An 18,346-nucleotide genomic window follows, 5' to 3' on the forward strand; every position below is an offset into this window, starting at 1 on the left:
ATGGAAGAGAACAGTGAAATGCTATGTGATCGACATATAACAGGAAAGAGGTACATAACTGTAGTTTAGAAAATATCTGGAGCATTTATGTATGTGCGATGGTGTCTCAAATGATTGGTGGTGATAAGTTGATAAGGTTCTATTCTCATTCACTTACCCGCACACAACATACACCAGTACAACAAATAAGCAGGTGGTAATGGTAAAATACATCAGCACCAATGTGAATCGAAAAAGATGGAGAAGGTTCAAATTACACGGAAAAGGACACGAGTTGTGACCGCCGGAAAAGGAAGACAAAACTGGTATATTTCCCACGCATTAAACCTCTCTTCATAGTCATGCTAATTCTGAACTTCTTTGGTGCATATTCTCAACTTTTGTGTTTCGCTTATTTTTGAACCTGATCAAAAAGTTCATTGAGAAAGAAAACTACAAATGTCTTGTGTGACCCAAATATGATTCTATTTCAGTCTTAACAAAAATATAAGAGTATCATAATATTTATTCAGCGGGTAACGGGGGAGAGACACACATTTTTTGGCAATTTATTAATTAATTGGAAGAAGTAAATCAATATGAAAAAGTTTTTTGGAAGAAAAATTTAAAAAAAAACTGTGTATTATTGTTGAATTTGTGTAAAGCACAAATGTGTTTATAAAAACGTCACATTGTGACTTTTCTGGACGATAAAAAATCATTTGTAGTGAATTTCACAAAAGATTCACATTTGTATTTTCAAATATTTTGAAATTTGAAACAGAAAAATGAAAACCAAACCGGGATATTAGAGATATTCTGGATAAAAAAGTCTAGCTCAAATTAACAACTATTTCGGAGTGGACACTTTAAGTGTCCTGTTTCGAGTAAAATACAAAGCATACAAAAACCACAGTATGAGAATATCATCAAAAGTCCGAAGAATTTGTCCATTTTCCATCTTGAAATGGCAACACATGTGAGAAGGACAATTAACATTGCGAAGAGCAGACCAAGTGAACAAACAAGCCCATTCGATGTTACTGATACTGTAAATAAAAATTGGAGTTAAACTAAATTGTATTTGAAAATATAACTGTTTTGTGTTGGTTCGGATTTGAAGACTCCGATTGCAAAATGAATGAGCCAAGGAATCGGAAGTCCAACACAAACATCAAATAGATTTGATCCAATCGATGAGGAGACTGCCATGTCACCGAGACCTTTTCTGGCAACAATAACACTTGTTATAAGATCTGGGATACTTGTTCCTGCTGCCAGAATAGTTAATCCCATAATTTCAGTTGGGATTCCAAATGTTTCGCCGATTGTATTTGCCCACCAAACCATTAGGTATGAATACGCAGCAATCCAAAGAATTGCTCCAATGAACGTTATTGCAAAAAACTTTCTAAGACTCTGAAATAAATATTAAAAAAACTATATTTAATTATCAGTTTATGATCTCTGATGCTACATTATAATCTCCCAAATCTTACCGGTTTCCTAACATCTGGAAGTGTGTATGCCAGTGGAAATGTAATTGGTGCAAGGAATAGGTAAATTAACTTCTTGTGATTTGCTTCAGGCCATGAAAGATCGAGAGGCTTTTCAGCAGTTGAAGAAGCAATTGAGAGCTGAAAGTTTAGAATTTGAACACATAAATCTTATTCTGATCTGCTTACATTATCAAGGGCAATTGGTGGAACGGGATTTCCATTGGTTTGTGCTAACTCTAAATGTCCGTTGGAAGGATTAATTGCCTCCACAGGGGTAAGATATGTCCCATTGTTTCCATTTTTCCGTTTACCATTATTGTTATTATTTATTACAATGGTGTGATCATCGCCAAAGTCTATTGGAGTTATTACTGTTTTGATGCTATCTGAATGTACCGATTATTTTTTAAAACTTATTCTGCTAGACCCCTACTTTGATTATTAAATTTTGCATCTGGATCGTTTGCTGGTTTCACCATAATTGTTCTTCCATTTTGTCTAATTTCTGGGACTCCATTTGACACTGGTTTTATTTTATTCGATCTCTCGGACGATGATGAAGATGACGATGAAGAAGTATCATCTTCGTCTCCGATTACTAACTGTGCAATGCTTTTTCTAACTTCTTGACCTCCATGAATCATAGGAAAACTCCTTCGAGGTCCTTGAGCACCTAAACTATGAGGACTCCTTGGTGTGCATCCAGCTGCAGCATCTACAATTGTTTCTGGTGCAATTTCACTTCCAATCCCGACTTTGCGAAATAGAAATTGTTTCGTTTTCAACTCCAAAAATCCATTGAATTTCATAAAGAAGCCATATGCAATGTACATTGAAAACATGACCAACGCCTGAAAATTTTCAACATGATTTTTGTATTCAAGAGGTCAACTCACTTCTTGCCATTCAATCACTTCATCACCGAAGAATATTAATAAAAGAAATAATGATAACGTATAAAATGACATGTCACGAAATAGAGGCCACCAGGTTAAATGAAGTACCTGACGAGAGAATAAGGTACAAAATGCAAGAACGCATAAAATATTGAATGTTGCTGATCCTGAAATTATCATATCGGTAAATGTAAAAATTTGAGAGAAGATGTATGTAATTATATTTCGAAAACTTTAAAAAAACAGTCCACTTACCTACTATTGTTCCAACACCAACATTATCTTGTGCAACAAATACACCAAAAAGTGAAGTGAAAAATTCAGGAGCCGACCCACCAGCTGCCATGAATGTAGCTCCAGCCACATCGTCAGAAATTGCTAGCTAAATTATGTTTTGTCTCCTATTCTGATATTCCTTAAAACTTACAACTTCCGTAATAACTGACAAAGACGGTACAAAAAACTCATCGCAAACTACTGCCAGTGCTACGAACATGTAGATCAACAGACCAATATGTACAATAACACCTCCTCTTCGACGTGTTTGGAGGGAAAATATATCTGCAGGAAATTGAGAAGAATTCGCATTTGAAGCTGAAAAAAAGATCGTCAAAAACCTTTTTTTTCCAAAATTAAAGTTCTCAGAAAAATATGATTTGTCAGATGATGGAGAAATGCACGTAGGGAATATTTGATGGATTCGCAGAAATATTTTGCACTGGATGAATGCCTACAGAATTCAACGGATACGGGACTTGGAGGCAAAAAAGTGAACGAAGAAGTTTCGTGTATGAGGAAGGTTTACATTTCAAAACATTTTACAGAAAATTTCAAAAAAACAGGTAATCTCCATTCGAACAAATACGAGAAAAGTATGTATGGAAGTTTTCGAAAATTTTAATCCGACTGTTTGCAAATATTCTCCCGATTTTTCTTATCATTTTCTAGAGATGTAAAACAGATGAAAAATAATTAAAGAAAATTTTAAATCATTTCGGGGATTTCTAGTCCGAATTTTCTGTTTTCATCACTACACTTTTAAAAATTAATGAAGCAAAATCATATTATTGACATTTCTGGAACTACATAATACTTTCAATCGCTTTTCAACTATAATCGAAAGTTAACAATACATCCTTTCAATCCAATCAGACATGTTTTCGTTAATTTTTGTTTATTTAGATACAAAAAACTGAAGACCTTGTATATAATGGAGAAAAAACGAAACTTTTTATTGCCGAGCATATTAAACTTTTGAAACCAGATTTCTCAAGGCAGTAGATTATCTCGCATAGTACTTCGAAAATTTCATCGCAATATTTCTAAAATAAATTAGAGTGAATTACTTTATAACGAAATTCCCTATTCTTTACTGAAGTGCATTTCAAAACGCCAAACGTTTTTTTATTATATGTTTTTATTAAGTAAACTTAGAAATAATTCATTGAAATTTAAGTGATGTGATCTTTTGATTTATAGTTTTAAACGAACAATTTTCTGCAAGTATCTTTGAAGAAATGTAACAACTTCAATAATTCACAACAGCTATGTGGTTTGCTCATCAATTTTCTTCAACACTTCCGTTTACTTACTTGTTTGAATACGGGGACGACAGTCATCAAACTCATACTCAACTGATCGTCGATGTCGTTTCGAAATTTCATTTTCAATTGAAACATCGGCGGGAACATCTGGAACACGGTCGAAATTGGAATATCGAATATCAATTGGCGAGGCGAGTCATGTGTCATTTAATAAATGCTGGTTTCCTTCCGGTGACGGGGTAAGATTTAGGGGGATTCATTAGCTTTGGGGTGGTAGATGGGAATAGAGGTTAACATATTCAGATTAGTTGTTTATGATTTGCTGTTTGAATGGCTAAAGATTTAATACTCACCATTTTTAACCAAAGGAAGTAGTACAATTAAGAAGAATAATGATCCAGAGAGAAGTAGAATAGCAATTTGAGTTCTTAATTTTCGGTCTGCTCCAGTGAGCGCAGCTCGACGATGAAAGCTGTGCATCTTTTGAAATACTCAACTCACATTCCGGATTTGTGAAGACATTCCTTAAATGTTTAAAATATGATGAAGAAAAGGAAAAATGTAGGTTGAAGTGGGGAAAAAAGCAAGATGCTTCTACGATAATTCAACAGAATTCAGAGAAAATGGTGAAAGATTTATTGATTTTATGATTGATTGTTGTTGGTTGAAGCTTTAACAAATTGTAGTAAAGCGTGTAAAGAGAAGAAGATGGATTGAACTAGATCTTATTTGTTAACTGAATGAAGAGTTTGAACTCTTTCCAGACAGCTTCATCATGCTCCTAACACGTGTGGTGAAATATTTCAGAACAATTTTTTTTGAGGGAAGAATATTGATATAAGTCATGGAAAAGGAAGAAGAGTTTTAAGAAGGAGGTGGATAAAAAGAAGAAGAAATAGGTGGACACGATTGATATGATATGAATATTGCATTTGAAAATGTGGCCACGACAGGATGTGAGCAAGCTTGTTGAGGAGACCGCAGAGCCAACCGGATGACTTCTCGTCTCTCAACTGATATCTTTTTTTCGACTCACCCATTTGAAGACGTTGAAATCGGCTGAAAACTTGGTGGAATTTTAAGGAAAACGTGTGAGTCGAGAAAACTGCCAAAAACTCTGAGCAGGAGTTATGAACAGCAAGAAAGATTCTGGAAATAACCAATGATTCTGAATAAGCGGGAGCATTGTTAGCTCATATCCGAGCTTTCAGATTGTTTGAATTTCAGTTTTTAACAAGCCATGTTTTCTCTAATTTGCATTGTAAACAATATCACTTTCAATTTGATCATTTTATTGAAATTCTAATGGGTTACTGTGTAAAATACGGTAGGTGTGTAAAAATAACACAAAAGTATTAGGTTATCCAGCATCAATAAAAAATTATATTTGCATTGAAACTAGGCCGCATAAGCATTCATGCTCGTTTTTTTGAATTTCAAATTTCTAGACATTTTTGAATCAGGATATAAATGTTGAATATCTATTCTGATGATGATACATTTTTAAGCTACTACTCCAAGCAGTTAGAGTGTTTTAATATCTTGTGCAGCTTTAAATTTATTTTAATTTTTTTATTGGTAGCATCTTGATCCCACGCACATTTACACATTCATATATAACAAGATATTCTCACCGCTTCCGGAATCAAAATTTCGGAAATTGCAGTTTTAATGTTGATATGACATTAATCTTAGAACTCAGATCGTAAGATTTCATGTTTTTTTTTTCTTCGATTAGTGCATTATTCAAATCGAGTTCACCAATTGAATTACAATTATCTTTGGCTTCAGACATTTCTCCGCATCGACTATTGTTTTTGGCAAAAAAGCTTTCCTTAAAACAGAGAAAATATGTATTTCTCAATATTGATATTTTGAACTTTTTGCATTCATTCCCCAATTTCAAACATCCATTTATTTTTCCACTCAAAATTCTTTCAAATGTTCTTTGTTTTTTCCGTCGTTAACAGTATCATGTTAAGTCATGTTTCCGGTTTTTGAACTCTTTTTTTCTAGGTATTACTTTACATAATTTTTCACTGCAGTTATGAAAAAAGAAGCAAAAAGCAAAAATCCTACAAAATCGCTCAGGTTACAGGAACCCTTACTTTGTCTTGTAACTTAACACTCATCATCCCGAACCAAATAAAGTAGTCAAAGGACTTTTCATTTCTACTTATTCAACCCCTCTCTCATAATTCTTCTTTTGAACTATGACTCTTCCGCAACAAAATAATGCTGTTCCAGTTGGTGTAAGCCTACATTTTTAAAACTATATGTATCTTCTCATTTGAAAGAGAGAAAATATGAAAGTTTTTAAACATGAACGAAAAACTTTTTTCTGATGCACTTTCTGGTGCGCTGAAATTATTTTTTTTCAATGAATTTCTGGCTTCTGATTTACTTATTGTTTCTTAAACAAGATTGATAATCATTGAATAAACACTACATTGTAAAGTGTATAATAGAAATCAAGATCTCAATATTGCAAAATGTTTTCCAGCAACGTCGTAAAAGTTTTATTTCGTCGATTCAAGGTGCCATGAGCATGAACAGTCAGAAGACAAGCACTGTGAGACCTTACAATTTGATCAGTAGATGCTATGCTGAATTCCTTGGAACATTTATTTTTATTTTTAGCGGTAATATATGTAGGTATTTCACTTTCAATAAAACTAAATGATCATATTTAGGTACAATGCAAGCAAACGTGTATGACATCAGTCAACCAGTAGGTCTAACCCATGCAGCATTAACACACGGTCTTGCAACAATTGTTGTGATTGCGGTTTTTGGAAAAATCAGTGGAGGGCATTTCAATCCAGTTGTTTCATGGGCAATGGTTCTTTGTCAGAAATTACATCCATTTGAACTTCCATTCTACATGTTCTCTCAATTTTTCGGAGGATTCGCTGGAAATCTTCTGAGTGCATGTTTGCAGAGAAAGAGAGATTTTCTGAATTGGGAAGACTATTCCAGCATTCGATATCCTCTTCCAACAGCAAGTATTGAGTATGGATATGATAAAGTTCACAATTCTACCCTTGAAAAAACTATTTTGTTGACAACACAACTAGCTGCAACAACATCAGGAATAACTCATCTTGGAGAAAATCATGAATGGTGGGAAGGATTAATAAGTGAAACAATCACAACTTATTTCTTTGTTACGGTTATTCTGATGAATGTAGTAAACAATGAACCGGTTAGTACACTATTGAGTCCTGATGGTTAAACTAAACTATTTTTCAGAGTGAAGCTACTCCTTTTATCATTGGAATGATGGTTATCGTTAACATTTTTGCAACGTAAGTCAATATCGTAGACAAAGAATTAGAAAAATGATGAATCAAATAATCAAATAAAAACAGAAAGTTTGATGTTGTATGATCTTGAATATACGTTTTTTTAAAAGCAACGGTTGTTTTATTTCAGTGCTTCAATAACTGGTACAGCTATGAATCCAGTTCGTGCTCTGTCTCCAAACATCGTGGGTGAAATTGTTCTCTCTTCTTCCTCACTACCACCAAACTTCTGGACATACCACTACATATATTGGGCAGGACCCTACCTTGGCTCTACCATTGCTGTTATTGGATTCAAGCTACTTCTCTCAAAAACTGATCGTCTGATTCCTTAAAAATGTGTGTATCATAACAATCATTGTTTGTCATTATAATAATAAACCCGTTCCACTATCACAAATGCTACATTTTGAGCACATTCCAACTACATTGTGTCGAGCCACTAATTGTGCTCAGTCGTGACATTCTGTTATCGTTTATAACAACGGAAATAAATTGTTCACTATAAAAGCGATTGATAAGATGAAACCAAAGTATTCAACATGAAAAATACTTTATTTTTGTGCACCCTGTTCCTTGTTGGATTCGTCCAACCGTTTAATTATCTGGTATTTTGTCCCCTTTATGCACACAGTCATCATAAATTCTTAGCAAAAATTGCTGACACGCTCACAGATGCTGGCCACAATGTTACTTTTCTTGCACCAATTGTTCTTCGGAAATATGAAAATGTGAAATATCTGGAATCAACCAAAGATATAGTTTATATCCAGCCAAGTAAAGAACTAGAAGCCCTTGGGTTTACTTCAAATTACTCAAAGTTCTGGACAGAAGATGCAACAGCGATCCAATTTGTTCCTGCAGTTAGAACATTCGTCAAAATGTTTGTTCAACTCTATGAGGATTTGAAAAAAGATTTGTCCGTTTTGGATGAATTAAAGAATAGAAATTTCGATGCCATCGTCTTCGAGTTTCTCTGTCCAACTGCTTTCCGTAAGTGCATTCATATACTCGGCAATTCGCATCGTACATTCCTCGCATTTTTCTCGTACATTCCCCGCATGTTGCGCCTCTCAAGCCAAGAGTTAGTCGTACATTCCTCGTATATCCCCAGGAACCTACGAGGAATGTACGACAAAGGCACAACACGTGCGTATATTGAGGTTTCTACAGCTCTGTTTACTTGATGTTTTGAATATTTTCCACAAATTTTCTATTTTTTAACTATTTTTCTCGATAGAATGAAATAGGATAATTTATACTTGGAACTATTAGGTTGGTAAAAAGGTCTTGTCCTATTTTTTATCTGTTCTTGTGAGCCGTAGATCAATTTCGGTGTTTACTCCCTCCTAGTGATTGATAAGCAGAAAAAAGTCTTTGCAGTAATTAACCCCCATCCCTCTCCCTTTCTCTCGGTTCATGTTCACTTGAGATGTATATACTGCAATTCATCTTCGGCATGTTCTGTTATACATGCTCCTGACGCACACCACAATGTAGGATTCAAAAACTCTTCTGATAAAAGTTTATGATGTACCTGCTTCCTTGTGTAAAAACATACAGAGTTGGTTCGATCGTTCCGGAATTAGAGACTTTTCTGTAAATTAAAAGAAATGCCCAAAAGACCACATGAGTTGGATTTGAATGAACTAAAAGCCAGTGTTGAATCGGATCAATTTAAAACTACCCGTGAGCTTGCAAGCACGTTTGGGGAAACATTATATATTTATAGCAGATGTCTTGAAATTGCTCGACATGAGGAAAATACTTGGTCGATTCGTACCTCATTATTTTACCCGTTCTATCCTTGAACGCTGAGTTGATGTTTCATTTAATCTCCTCACTCTCCACGGCGGTGACCGTTGGTTGGGCCGTCTTATTACTGGAAAGAAAAGTAGGTGTTGTACGCTCTCGAATCACCAGTGAATGTGCGATGAATGCGCGACGACCTACGAGCGCAGCAACGTTACATTTTGTTTCTCTCCTAAACTTGTCGTATGTTCCTCGTATATTGGTCGTGTCTCCTTTTTACACTCACAGTTTTGTCGTACATTCCGGACTTCCTCCTAAATGTACGAGGAAACTGCGAAGAATGTACGATGCGAATTGCCGAGATTGTTCTGTTTTTTCATTATTTATTTTTCATTTCAGCCATCGCTGAGTATCTTGGAATTAAAGCTTTATTACCTTCACTTTCAATGACACATCATACACAAATGAGCAGATGGATTGGGGAGCCATCGTCACCAACTGTTTTGCCAAGTAAGGAATTATTCTGAGAAGTAAGAATTATTTTATTTCAGGTATGATTTCCTCATTTGGGGATGACATGAATTTTTGGGAACGTCTTGGAAACACACTGGGAGATGTTTTTTTCACACTGTTTGTTGACATGCCTCGAATGACTTCATTCAGTGATCCAGAAAGAAAAATTGACTTCTATGTAAGTTATACAGCAACTTTTAATTATGTTAAACCTTTGAATGAGATGGTAATACCACAAAAAATCAAGTTTTCAGGAAATGTCAGTCCGCGCACCTTTCATGTTTATGAATTCCAATCCATATCTTGATTATGCTCGACCAATTCTCACTAAAACTGTTTTAATTGGAGGAATATCTGTTAATGTTACTCAATTGAAGCAGAAAAAACTAAATGAGAAATATGATAAAATTATCAGTGAGAGACAGCAAAATATTCTTATTTCATTTGGCTCTATGATTTTCTCGAAAGACATGCCTGATGTATATAAGTGAGTTTTTCTTAATGAAAACTGAGTCGAAAGTTGTATATTATTTTACAGAAATACACTTGTCCAAGTTATCAAATCATTTCCAAATGTTACATTTATCTGGAAATATGAAGAAGATGACGTCAGTTTTGCTAAGCACTTGCCAAATCTTCATTTCTCAAAATGGGTTCCACAAACTGCGCTGTTAGGTTAGTTTTTTTTTCTGATCCCCAACACAACTTGATTGATTGAATTTTAGCTGATTCCCGTCTTTCTGCATTTGTTACACATGCTGGATTAGGAAGTGTGACAGAATTAAGTTACATGGGAAAACCAGCAGTTTTAATTCCTCTTTTTGCTGATCAATTGAGAAATTCAAAAACGTTGTCCAGGCACAATGGATCAATAACTTTGAGCAAATATGATTTGAGCAGTTTTGAAAAGTTAAGATTCGCAATAAACACCATTTTAAACGATGAAAGGTGTGTTTGTGAAAAATATAATTTAATATTTTTTTCACAATTCAGGTATAAAATAAATGCTGAAATTCTCTCACAACAACTTCAAGATCAACCTGTTTCCCCACATGCTCTACTTGTGAAGCATGCTGAATTTGGAGCAAAATACGGAGAGCTGCCAAACCTTGATCCATGCTCTCGTCAGATGTCTTTTATTTCATTCTATATGCTTGATATTATAGTTTTTGTTGGTTTCATATTAATCACAACCACCATCGGGATCGTATTGACAGTAAAATGGATTTTAAAATTCTGTTTCAAGCAAAAACAGAAAATTCAATAATGTTTTATTTGATTTATGTTATTTTTTTGTACGGGTTTAGAATGAACCCTTAAAATAAAATTGGCATAAAATAGTTGATTTTAGATAGCCTAATTTCTCACGAGACATTCCTTCTTAACGGCGCGCGGTTTTACCCAGATGGGTACAATTTATAAATACATTTTTAATGAAAGCAAGTTCATTTGTGCTAGTTTTTAAACAACTTTTAACAGGAAAATGAAAATAAAAAGATGATATTCGCTGAAAACAAAGTGATATATAACAAAAAAGACTACCGTATGTACATTGTTTTGCCCGCCGATACCCATTGAAATAAATCCGTTTTTAAGATGGCATCCCAAAATCTTGTGAAATTACTGTGTATTATACGGTCTCCTAGTCCTACTGCCATTTTTAGATGGTTTTTCGACTTCAATCGAATTATTTATTTAGTAATTCACAAATAAAAACGAGAGAGTGTTGCAAAAAAGAGACGCAGAGACGTTTTAAGTTTTCACGTTTTTTTTTTAATTTTAGAAGACCGTCCTATTATGCCCAGTCATTTTTTTCGATTTTAATTTTTCGCGTGACGATATGGAATTCTACATATCTGAGTGATTTGGAATTTTTTAGAAATTATATTTGTGGCATATTTATTCAATAAAGTATCAGTCATTCCTCAACACTTCCCTGATACAAAATGGCGACTTATTCAAAATCAGGAAAGAAAAAAAAAGTGGCCGAACCTGCTGTTCAGAAGATAAGGAAAAGTCGTGAAGAAGATAAAGCCACACCGTGCTACCTATCAAATGATGGATTCTTGTGGACAGACAATAACCCAGATTTGAAGTTGATCGAGCCACGAATTTTGGTCTCCACCAATTATAACTATTTGGAGTTTTCTAGAAAGGTTTGTGTATGGAATAAATAACACAATCAACTTAAATTTCTTTGGGAAAATCAGCCTAGAATCAAATTTTCAGGCGGATCGTCCACCCGAGCGTCGTGTACTAACACTTATCAATCATGGAGATCATCCAGTTGCATTCGAAGTACAAACTACAGACAATTACTCGTATTTTATTGATGTTGTGCATGGAATCATACCGCCACGTCAGACATCTGTTAACGCTGCTATTCGAATGCCCAATTCTGTTTGTATTCAGGTATATTTTGGTTAAAACTATGGCATCGGTAAAATGTTTTTACGTAATGAAAAATGAAGGTCGTCATCAAATCCTATCAAGAACAAATCTCATAGGTAGCAATACAAATTCTGAATTACCTGCTCAATTTTTATGTCACGTTCTATTAATTTGAGTTTTTCTTACAAATATAAAAATGTTTCAAACTACAAGTATGTTTTCTGGAAAACAAAATTGCGAATTAATGTTAAAACATTAACAAATCTATCGTAAAAACTGTGCGCCTTATAGTATAATTTTCAGGTTTATCACAGACCATATAATGCATATTCGGCAGAAAGACAGAGTGATTTTTTCAATCGGTATGTTTTAAATATTCAGGCAATGTTGAATATATTATTTCAGTCCACGGAAAGATAAGATGTCGATTTTACTGGCTCCTCAAATTTGCCAGACTTTTTCTCCTGAAGCAATTTTCCACAACGAAAGAAGTTATGAGAAATTGCGAATTATGCTGAAGTATACCGGAATTGAAGAAAAGTCAGGAGATGGTAGACGTGCGTTTTGTTTTCTTGAAACCGATAAAGTTTCTCAACAACTGTAGAAACAGTGTAAAAATTGTGTTGATTTGCAAATTTCAACACTATTTTCTATTAATTTTTGAAATATAATAGAGCATTTCACGTAATTGTAGTACGACTTAGTCTTCCACGCGGCTGTTTATTTACAAAAAACGACTCCAAGACGTATGCTAACTGTTATGATTTAAAAAAAAAAAAAGCGTGGATACAACTGTAACTTTAATTTTCCAACATCATTTCAGCCAAGCAGTTTATTTTACACGGAGTTCCTGGGTCGGCCACATGGAAAGATGACAGTGGTATAAGAAAAACGAAGAATGAGCAACAAATGTTGGAGTTTAAGAAAATCGAAAAGACAATCATCCAGGTTTGCTTGTTTTTTCCGATCATTTTTATACACACTTTTTTTTGCAGAATGCCTCAAAAGAAGTATGCGAAGAAATGTCGAAGAAGCCCATAATACGCCGTCCATCGCCACTACGTGCTCGTTCCAAAACTCCAGGATCCAAGGATAACAAAAATCAGCGTGATAAGCGTGAAGGTGGAGTAATGAAGATGTTTCGAAATCTCAATCCATTTGATAGAACTCCGACTCCGACTACAAAGAAGACACAATCGGTTACGGTAAGTTTAACACTTGAAGACGAAGCACAACCTCCTACACAAATTGCATTTTTCAGCCCAGTAATAGTACTCCGTCTCCAGCAAAGCCAGCCACTCCAACAAAAACGCCAACACCGACTAAGAAGCCTGTAGAAAATGTATCACAATTTTACAATATATTTTCAAATTACCATTTTTCAGAATGAGACCCTATCTCAAGTCAAGACAGTTTCCAAGGCACTGTCTCATTCTCCCAAGTCACCAAAGAAGGTTTGGTTTTCAAAATTGCCAGTTTTTCCAAAATTCAAATTTGATAACATTTTCAGAACAGTCAGGAAAAGTCGGCTCCACCATCACCGAAGTTACCACCGAAAACTACAGCACCAACGCCAACAAAAGACGGTGGCAATCATTCTCCAAAAACGGTGAGTTTATTTTCAAGGAACTGATCATTTAAAAATTCAATATTCAGACTAACAAGGCATTAGAGCCGCCGCCGAGCCCAAATCGTACACATTCGCCAAGTGCATACCAACCCGTAAGATATTTGATTACAAATGTGTATGGAATCTTATTTTCAGGCGATGTCTCCGAAACCTACTGGAAAGTAACTCTGTGGATATTCAATAGTGAACAGAAATGTTTGATAATTATTCTTTTTTTTTGTTTCGTATTTATAAAATGAACAGGGACAGTACATTTGAAAATTCACACAGTGAGGTCTTTATAAAGTATATGTGTTTCTCATACAGGAACGTACATACATGCTTCGTCAACATTTCAGGTCTTCAACTGGAACCTCAGTATATGTGGCTTTTTCTGGTTCTGTCCAAGATGCTGGCTGGTCCGTGAATATAAAAACTGATATTGCGTTTGCCTGGGTAATAATTTGATTTAAATTTGAATTTCAACATTGAACTCACAATAAACATAGAAACTCCCAAACTAACAAAAACTGGAATCCATTCCTCTCTATTCGATTCTGTTTCTACAAAGAATGCAACCACAGCAGGAGCTGAGAACAGTGCAAGGCATTTAGTGAATTGAATTGCAGCAATTACAACATGAGCATGCTGTCTGAAAACATGCATCTTAACTAAAAATTTATGTTTATCAAACCTCGCGTGAAGAGCTGCACATTTATAAAATCCTCCAACATTAACAGCAACAAACATCATAACCATCACAATGCAAATAAAACTTTTCCAATTTTCTTCTGATGGAATAAATCTGAAAACAAGAGGATCGAAAATTGAAAATTACATTAGACTTACCCAACTAGTGCAAGTGTAAGACCAGATACTCCGACGGAAATAGTGTTAAAAATTATAATTTTCCATTTTTCAGAGACAAACCTGAAAATAAACTTTTTTTATTAAACACTTTTGAGTGACAGTTTCAAAAAGCATTTTTTAAATGTTCATTAAACCATGGCTGGTAAGCCGGCGTCCGGTTTTTCAAGCGCCATTTTTAACATTTTCATTTTATGTTCCAGATTTTTCAAACTTCCAAAAGGTAGAGAAATTTGACGCCGGATCGTCTAGCATCTGGAAAACTGGACGCCGGACGTCTGGCTTGCCACTTCTAATTAAAACTAAAAACTTACGTAATTCTGTCGCTGAATGCGGCCGATACCAGTCTTAGTGGAATATTGAAACCTAAAATAACAGCTACGTAAAAACCGGTTTCTTGTACCGAGTATTTAAGAACTTGATGGAGATATATCGGCATGTAAGTGGCAAAAAATATAACGGCAGTCATTTCAAAAAAAGCATTCAGCCACACAATAAGTATCACAGGACTTTTGATAATTTTCTGAAGGTTTTGAAATTAAAATGATTTCAATTAATAAACTCTAACCCAATAAGGAATATCTCCATTCTTGTCTAAATGAGCTGCAGATTTATTCTTATGAATTCTTCCCAGCTCTTTTCCAGATATTCGTTTTGAATCTTGCGGATCGTCAATATATATCCATGCCCAAAGTGCAAAAAGCAAAAGTCCTGCAAAGGCATGAAAATAATAGGAATATTGCCAACCAAATGAGCTTTCACAAATGAGTCCAGTTGCTGAATTAGTGATCATTGAAGCTACACCAGTGAAGCATGTAAGAAGAGCAATGAAAAATGCAGTTTCTTTCAATGGAGCCCATCTCACTGTCATTATCCCAATTGCAGCAAAATCAGTAGAATAAGCTAGTCCCTAAAATGTTTTGAAATTTCTCAACTAAAGTGTGAAAAAATATCTCGAACCTGCAAAACTCTTAGAAACAGAAATAGAGTAAGACTTGTTTTTGCAGCAATAGGAATCAAGGCTGTGGAGAAAAGTGAAACCAATCCAGCTACCAAGAATGGCCATTTTGCTCCATATTTCACCACAACCCAATTAGTTGGAATGGTTCCAAATATTGTACCAGCACCAACAGCCCACATTATGTACTTTTTTTCATCGCTCGTATAGTCATAAATGCTTCTCATTGTCTGAAATGGTGTTGTACTAAATGAATAAAATCAATTAATAAAAACTTACCCCATTAACCAAATGCATTTCCGAATTATCTTCTTTCATGCAAATAAATGTAAAATTTATAATAATATAGTTGGAGCATACTGATGCAAGACATAAAAACCCGACAATCAATATAAGGTACCGATAATAATTACCCCAAAGGTGCGTTTTCATCTGAAAAAAAATTATATTTTTACTGAAAATTAGCGCGGGCATCAAATTAACACAACCGGTATCAGTTAGAAATGAAAACAGATTTTTAAAAGAAATTGATGATATAAATATAGATGTGTGATCACTGAACTTCCACGAGAGTCCATCAAAGTAAAAGTAGAAAATAACAGTAGCCAGGCAAAACTTTGCTTGTTTGATTTATAATTTTATGAAATGTTTATTGTGAGCGACTATCTATTGTTGAAATAAAACATTGAAGGAACTATTGAACTATGCATTTTCATTTAAATTTGAGTCTTGCATTGTAATGCGAAAAATATTTGAATCATAAATAAGAAAAAGTTTCAAAAAAAGTTATTCATCGAGACCAATACAGTAGGTAAATTTTCAATGAAAGGAAGTTAGTTCCTGTTGGAAGTTTGTAGGAAAAACAATTGTTTGTGTTTTGAATTTTAATTTTGTATCTGCTAATTATATAATAGTTTGTTGTTAGTTCGACACCCTATCAAGTATTAACTTTTTTAATATTAAAATTTCTACTTAAAATATGAACTCTAAATGAACTTTACACAATCATCACACAGACTTTGCAAACCGAATGAACATGGTCAAGTTTCTGCATTCACCACCAATCTTGTTTTATATAAACCCTGTTATCCTCCACAATATCTTCTCAAATTATTCTTTGATATCTGACTGATGTAATGATTGTCATCACAGTTAATAGACTTCATAAATCAAAAAACGTTTTATGAAAATATTATGCTTGACTTTGAAAGCAGATACAAGAAAATAATTAAATGAGAACAAATTTAAGATATTAAGTGAGTCTTCTTGCAACACGGAACAGTTCTTGATCTGAGAGGAAATCATCCCTTGGAGATTTGAATTCGCAACGAATTGTGAATCCAATGGTAGATGTACGGCAACTGAAAACTTTATAATTGAGTTTGCATATAGTAGATATAATTGAAAGTATGAACACCGATGTAACCAAATAAGCATTCAATTTCTTCGTGAAATTATTATATATTTTTATAAATCTTACTCTCCAGATCTCCACAAATAGAAGTTATCTTCTCTTCTTTCCAATCGGTATGTAGTGTGAGTGAAACAAGTCTTGTGTTGTTGTGGCCAGCGTGTAATTCTAAAAATAAAATAATGAAAAACTATAATTTACGATCGCTACACCTGTAAGCGGTATCAGCTCCCGGGCACAGAAGATCACAATAAGTTTTTATTTCTCCATTGACTGTTTCCTGAAATATCATGGATAAATATTCTTGGATATTGATAATTTTTCATACATCAATACAAGTGTTGAATGGAACTACACGTGGATTTTCGTCATTTTCGTGTTCTTTGAGTTGAAGCTCACAAGCCGAAGCATGCCCTTGTTCGTTAGTTTCATTTTCTCTGCAACGGATTTCACGCCATTCTGAATGTTGAGACAAATTGGAATATTTTGAGAAATTGAAAAAGGTTTTGGGTTTTTTTCAAAAATATTTTCAGTGTTATTGTCGAAAATAATGAAACAAATTAAACAGTAACATTTAACTTACGCCAATGCACAGACTCGGAAGCCACTGCAGTAAACAAAATTGAAACGAGAAGAACTCGTCCTACAACCATCCTGAAGACAGTCGATCCAACTTATAAGATGCGAATTTATATCGCATAGCATTTGCATATTATCTTTTTCTGTCATCTTTCTTAATATGGGACACGCTTTGGAAAATGTTATAACAACAAGTGAAAGCGTCAAAGGCCGAGACGAGCGTCTTCGATAAAGATAATGTTTTGAAAGTAGAAGAAAAGAAATGATGAGAACGAGAGCCGGTTATGGTCAGAGGACCGGAAATACGTGTGTTTATGTTTGATGGAAGGAATGCCTGTGTGACTCAAAATGCGCAAACACTCAATTGATAATCCCATCTACTTATTCATTTTCACACGCTCTTCATATATGTTTGATCACTGTTTGTTGAAGAGTTCGAAATGTGACACGTAGCCATGCAAACAGTAAAAAGTTGCAAAAAAAACTTTTTGAAATCAACTTTAAGCTGGGCACATTTTTTGTGTCTTGTTTTATTTGGAAGCTGAGAAAAACTATTTGAATTTTTTATAGAAATATGCAGGTATCAGGAAATCGGAACTTGTATATTCGCACAAAACCTGTTAAAAAATTCAAAAAAAATTAAAATACAAACGCTATTTTTCAGACACCATAACATAAATTTATCTCTCACAGTAATTCGGGACCGCTTCGTAACAACTTTGACCACATTCTAGCTACCATACACGGCAAAAGTTGGTTAAACTTGATGAAATGGGACAGTATTTTCACCCTTTAAACAATTAGAATAAATAGTTCACAATTGTTTTTTAAAAGATTAATCGAGGGACGTCCTAATAACGAAAAAAAATTCTGATGCTGTGGTTTCAAGTTGTCAAATGAGAAGGGTTTTATGTAATCAAGTTTCATTTTTGTGATATTGTACCTGAACTTCCAATTGAAAAAAAAAAGTTGGTTAAATGTGATGAAATCAAAAACCTTGAACAAATGGTAGCTTCATCTCTTTTTTCTTTCCTGAAACAACG

The 18,346-nt window shown here is 34.3% G+C and overlaps 6 protein-coding genes and 1 non-coding gene across 8 annotated transcripts; 4 read left to right on the forward strand and 3 right to left on the reverse strand.

The window, feature by feature from the left end:
- Positions 1-710: 710 nt before the first annotated feature.
- ncx-5 (Sodium/calcium exchanger membrane region domain-containing protein) lies at positions 711-4,448 on the reverse strand. The gene is made up of 10 exons (NM_073289.4): positions 4,272-4,448; positions 3,967-4,065; positions 2,802-2,968; positions 2,630-2,756; positions 2,375-2,541; positions 1,912-2,329; positions 1,665-1,864; positions 1,479-1,616; positions 1,077-1,398; positions 711-1,028 (listed from the first exon to the last, which is right to left on the reverse strand). The coding sequence occupies exons 1-10, from the start codon at positions 4,396-4,398 to the stop codon at positions 823-825; spliced, it is 1,971 nt and encodes a 656-aa protein (NP_505690.2). The 5' UTR covers positions 4,399-4,448; the 3' UTR covers positions 711-822.
- A 241-nt stretch (positions 4,449-4,689) lies between these two features.
- C35A5.14 lies at positions 4,690-4,984 on the forward strand. Its single transcript, NR_069295.1, has one exon. It is a non-coding gene; the product is annotated as an Unclassified non-coding RNA C35A5.14 (non-coding RNA).
- Positions 4,985-6,092: 1,108 nt separating this feature from the next.
- aqp-5 (AQuaPorin or aquaglyceroporin related) lies at positions 6,093-7,606 on the forward strand. The gene is made up of 5 exons (NM_073290.5): positions 6,093-6,170; positions 6,422-6,560; positions 6,612-7,123; positions 7,171-7,226; positions 7,354-7,606. The coding sequence occupies exons 1-5, from the start codon at positions 6,132-6,134 to the stop codon at positions 7,556-7,558; spliced, it is 951 nt and encodes a 316-aa protein (NP_505691.2). The 5' UTR covers positions 6,093-6,131; the 3' UTR covers positions 7,559-7,606.
- Positions 7,607-7,756: 150 nt separating this feature from the next.
- On the forward strand, positions 7,757-10,827 carry ugt-33 (glucuronosyltransferase). The gene is made up of 7 exons (NM_073291.11): positions 7,757-8,216; positions 9,375-9,485; positions 9,527-9,666; positions 9,743-9,975; positions 10,027-10,163; positions 10,214-10,436; positions 10,482-10,827. Exons 1-7 carry the CDS (start codon positions 7,766-7,768, stop codon positions 10,753-10,755), a joined length of 1,569 nt encoding a protein of 522 aa, NP_505692.2. The 5' UTR covers positions 7,757-7,765; the 3' UTR covers positions 10,756-10,827.
- Positions 10,828-11,382: 555 nt separating this feature from the next.
- C35A5.4 (Major sperm protein) lies at positions 11,383-13,766 on the forward strand. Its single transcript, NM_073292.4, has 11 exons — positions 11,383-11,644; positions 11,718-11,900; positions 12,183-12,241; positions 12,285-12,436; positions 12,703-12,827; positions 12,875-13,084; positions 13,141-13,221; positions 13,265-13,333; positions 13,390-13,488; positions 13,536-13,601; positions 13,645-13,766. The coding sequence occupies exons 1-11, from the start codon at positions 11,435-11,437 to the stop codon at positions 13,672-13,674; spliced, it is 1,284 nt and encodes a 427-aa protein (NP_505693.2). The 5' UTR covers positions 11,383-11,434; the 3' UTR covers positions 13,675-13,766.
- On the reverse strand, positions 13,705-15,745 carry C35A5.3 (Major facilitator superfamily (MFS) profile domain-containing protein; the record flags this gene model as incomplete). The annotated part of the gene is made up of 8 exons (NM_073293.7): positions 13,705-13,940; positions 13,987-14,140; positions 14,183-14,293; positions 14,338-14,418; positions 14,670-14,878; positions 14,924-15,265; positions 15,316-15,543; positions 15,593-15,745. The coding sequence occupies 8 exons, from the start codon at positions 15,743-15,745 to the stop codon at positions 13,836-13,838; spliced, it is 1,383 nt and encodes a 460-aa protein (NP_505694.3). The 3' UTR covers positions 13,705-13,835.
- A 714-nt stretch (positions 15,746-16,459) lies between these two features.
- On the reverse strand, positions 16,460-17,461 carry C35A5.11 (the record flags this gene model as incomplete). 2 transcript variants are annotated; one of them, NM_001269295.2, is made up of 5 exons in its annotated part: positions 16,460-16,674; positions 16,794-16,892; positions 16,937-17,004; positions 17,053-17,183; positions 17,308-17,461. In NM_001269295.2, the coding sequence occupies 5 exons, from the start codon at positions 17,375-17,377 to the stop codon at positions 16,566-16,568; spliced, it is 477 nt and encodes a 158-aa protein (NP_001256224.1). The 2 variants fall into 2 exon arrangements, with proteins under 2 accessions (NP_001256224.1, NP_001256223.1); NM_001269294.1 differs by lacking the exons at positions 16,794-16,892; positions 16,937-17,004; positions 17,053-17,183; positions 17,308-17,461 and having other exon boundaries at positions 16,466-16,618.
- Between the last annotated feature and the right edge of the window lie 885 nt (positions 17,462-18,346).

Source organism: Caenorhabditis elegans, chromosome V (assembly GCF_000002985.6).
Source record: "Caenorhabditis elegans chromosome V".
Taxonomy (NCBI): domain Eukaryota; kingdom Metazoa; phylum Nematoda; class Chromadorea; order Rhabditida; family Rhabditidae; genus Caenorhabditis; species Caenorhabditis elegans.